At 55.3% G+C, this 3,247-nt stretch overlaps 1 protein-coding gene across 1 annotated transcript in view; it reads right to left on the minus strand.

Annotated features, from left to right (window-relative positions):
* WDR62 (WD repeat domain 62) overlaps positions 1 to 3,247 on the minus strand; it is a gene marked incomplete at its 5' end in the record, with an annotated part of 9,474 nt that overhangs the window by 3,053 nt on the left and 3,174 nt on the right. Inside the window, 10 exons of the mRNA XM_009703599.1 lie at positions 12 to 102; positions 201 to 320; positions 579 to 642; positions 843 to 954; positions 1,452 to 1,527; positions 1,649 to 1,770; positions 1,863 to 1,930; positions 2,261 to 2,386; positions 2,812 to 2,903; positions 3,083 to 3,247. The exon at positions 3,083 to 3,247 is cut by the window's right edge and continues 38 nt beyond it. Of these exons, the coding sequence (XP_009701901.1) occupies positions 12 to 102; positions 201 to 320; positions 579 to 642; positions 843 to 954; positions 1,452 to 1,527; positions 1,649 to 1,770; positions 1,863 to 1,930; positions 2,261 to 2,386; positions 2,812 to 2,903; positions 3,083 to 3,247 (1,036 nt within the window). The remainder of the gene's footprint in view (positions 1 to 11; positions 103 to 200; positions 321 to 578; positions 643 to 842; positions 955 to 1,451; positions 1,528 to 1,648; positions 1,771 to 1,862; positions 1,931 to 2,260; positions 2,387 to 2,811; positions 2,904 to 3,082) is intronic.

The following is a 3,247-nucleotide window of genomic DNA, read 5'->3' on the forward strand; positions in this document are numbered from 1 at the left end:
GGGGACGAGGCCTTGTCTTGCTCCTCCTCGGGCTCTTTGTCAGAATCTCCACAGGTACTGGAGGCTGCCATCCCACCGGGGATCATGACATAGGTCTCCCGCCTGGAGGAAGGGAGAATGGGGGAGCCGCCAAGCTCCCTCCCACCCCAAAAGCCAAAAACAGAGTGGGATGTGGGAGCAAGGGGCCATTTCCCCACTACCTGAGCTGTACTGAGGGACCGGACTCCTTCACCCACTTTGGCTGCAGCAGGTCAAGCTCCAGCAAGTGCTGCTTCATACTGCTGGTGATTTTGAGGCCCAGGTGCCAAATAAAGATGCAGCTAGGGGTAGAAAAGGGGGGGGGGGGGGGGGAAACACCCCCAGATTTTGGATATCGGGGGGCTTTACATCCTTCAATTAATTTAATCCAACCGAGCCCTCCAGCACTGCCTCCACCTGTGCATACATCCCACCCAGCGCTCTCTAAAGCCTATTCTTCTCCCATTGTGTCTTGTGAGGCATATAGGGTGAGGCGTATGGGGCAAGGCCTACAGGGCAAGGTATAAATCAGATGATTTCTTACGTCCGCCAGCCCCTACCTGTCCCCTGAGACGGTGATGAGGTGCTTGCAGTCGTAGGTGAACCGCATCCCCGTGACTATTTCTGTGCCAAAGAGAAGGAATCGTGGGGCATTTTTTGTCGGGACTGCAATCCCCATGCTCGTTTAGGAGATTTAAGCGACACAGGGGGGGCATTACTGGGGCGGCTTCACGGCCAAGCAGGGGACAGACAGGGGTAGGCACAGCATCCTCTGCATCTCCCCTTTCCCTGGGCACCTCCCGGGTTTCCAAGAGGAACCAAACCTGAATGGCCAAACATTTTCGCCACACACTCCCCAGAGTGGAAGTCAATGAGGGCGATGCTCTTGTCGGAGCAGCTCGTCGCCAGGAAGGTGCCCGAGGGATCCAGCTGCACCTGGGGGAGAGGAGAGGTGGGTCGGGCTCGGCCGCGGGTAGGAAGGCGAGCGGAGCCAGGCAGCTTCCTAGGAGCACAGAAGGTTTTGGGTTGAAGGGACTCCCAAAGACCAAGCAGTCCAACCCTCTACTTGGCTTTCTGGGCTGTGAGTGCATCTTGCCAGCTTGCATCCCATTTGTCACCCCCCAGCGTCCCCAAGTCCTTCTCCTCAGGGCTGCTCTCCATCCATCCATCTATCCAGCGTCCCCCAGCCTGTGCCTGGACTGGGGTTTGCCCCCACCCCGAGCGGCAGGACCATGCCCTTGGCCTTGTTGAACCTCATGAAATTCATGTTGGCCAACGTCTCCAGCTCCCTTGGGATGGCAGCTCTTCCCTCGAGGATACCAATGGCTTGGCCCCAAGCCCTTCAGCACCGCCGACAATCCTGCCCCACCGCAGCCGAGGGAGCTGCTGTGGATGCCTCAAAGGCCGATGCCTGGTGGAAATCACCCTCGTACCTTCAGCAAGGAGCCGTCGTCACCTTGCGAGCCCTTGTAGCAGCACTTCAACTTCCCGCTGGCCGTGCTGTACACCCTGCGAGAGGAACGGGAGGCGGTCAAGCTGGGAATGAGCCCTGCAGGGACACCAGGGCCAGGAGCAGAAAGGTGACCCCGACGCTGGTTTAGCCTGAGCCGGCATGGAAAAGTGCCTTCACCTGACGTTTCTGTCCTGGCAAGCGACGGCGACGTATTTCTGCGTAATGTCTATGTCCATGTCGTACAGGGTGGTTTTCTCAGCTATGTGATGCGTCCTGACGAAATTGAAGCCGTCTGGGAGCTGTGGGGAGACGCGGAGAGCCGCGTTGCCTTATCGCCCATCCATTTTTTGGAGACAAATAGCAGATCCCCATGGAGATGCCGCTAACCCACCTTTTGAGCATTGCGGAAATAAATACTTTTATCGGCACCACAGCTTATCAGCTGAATGTCCCGGTTGCCTGAGCAAAGAGAGCACAGGGAAAGGTGATCAGAGATCGCGTCCATTCCAAATTCACCACCGAATGAATCTGAAAAATTACTCTTTATGAATGGATCCGTAAAAAAATTATTCTTTTAAGGACTAGACACAATCCAAGGGTGGGATCCCCTCTGACGGATGGCTCAGTGCTCTTCATCTGGAGACGCCTGTTTTCTACCGAGGAACCCCCTCTAACACAGACGTTGAAGTTTGGGTACGTAAATCCGGAGAGAAAAATCCCCTTCTTGAAGGCAGAACAAGGTGAAGGGCTGCCCATCAGTGCGAATTCGGATGTAATTCAGCCACTTACCAGCAAATTTGACTGATGTTATGGCGGAGGAGTGATCGTCCAGGGTTTGCTCCAGCCTGTAGTTCTTGTCTACGTTCAGGACGTGGATCAGCCTGTCTCTGCTCGCCGAAGCCAGCAGTGCTGCTCCTGGAGCCATCAGAAAAGAGGTCGTTAAAATAGTGCCGCTCTAAAAATTTTTGTTAAGAAAATGGTGTATTTGCTGCCATCCCCTGCAAAGATTTTGACGTAAACTGGATTTAAGGTGGGTGTTAAAGGGAGAGCAAATGGAGGTGGTTGCACAGGTCCTTCCCGCTGTTACCCCCAGCACAGGCTGAGCCAGGTTTTAGTCTGTGTGGACCTGGGGCTTGTCTCCAGCTCCCATGGCTTCTCAGAGGAGAGACCCTTCCCTACAAAGCTCATTTTTCAGGATGCTTCAGCTCATTTGGTGAAGGAGAAGCTTTCCCACTGGTCAGAGCCACTCACTGGGAAGCCGAGCCCCAAGGCTCACTGGTGATGCCCAAGGAGTTATTCAGTGGTGGCTTTTGGGCATTGCTGTCAGGATGAAGCCTTACCAGTCTCCGGCTTTGAATACTCCAGGCAGAGAACTTCCGAATCATGAGCCTCCACTTTAGCCACCTCCTGCATAAACTGCAGCTCGTGTATCCTGCAAGGGAAGCGCACTATCGGCTCATCCCCAAAAAATAGGAAAGCCATGCAGGAACACCGTTGGCACACGGTGAGAGGGCTCAGAGATGCTCGCGGCAAAAGGTGAGCGGCTAAAACACACGGTGAGAGCCCACTCTGGTACCCACCACCACCATCCTTCAGCTTTCGGCCACTTGCCTGAGGGTTCCTCCTCTGTCCCCCGATGCCAAATGCTCCCCGTTGGGGCTGACCTGCATCACCCGCACCCCAGACTTGACATCGAGGTGCCCCACGTTCTCGCTTCGGTCAGGCACACCAGAGGAGTCCTGGAGGTGCTGCGTGTTGTTGTCCACGTAGATGATG

The sequence above is a fragment of the Cariama cristata genome, unplaced genomic scaffold (assembly GCF_000690535.1).
Source record: "Cariama cristata isolate BGI_N322 unplaced genomic scaffold, ASM69053v1 scaffold27787, whole genome shotgun sequence".
NCBI lineage: Eukaryota > Metazoa > Chordata > Aves > Cariamiformes > Cariamidae > Cariama > Cariama cristata.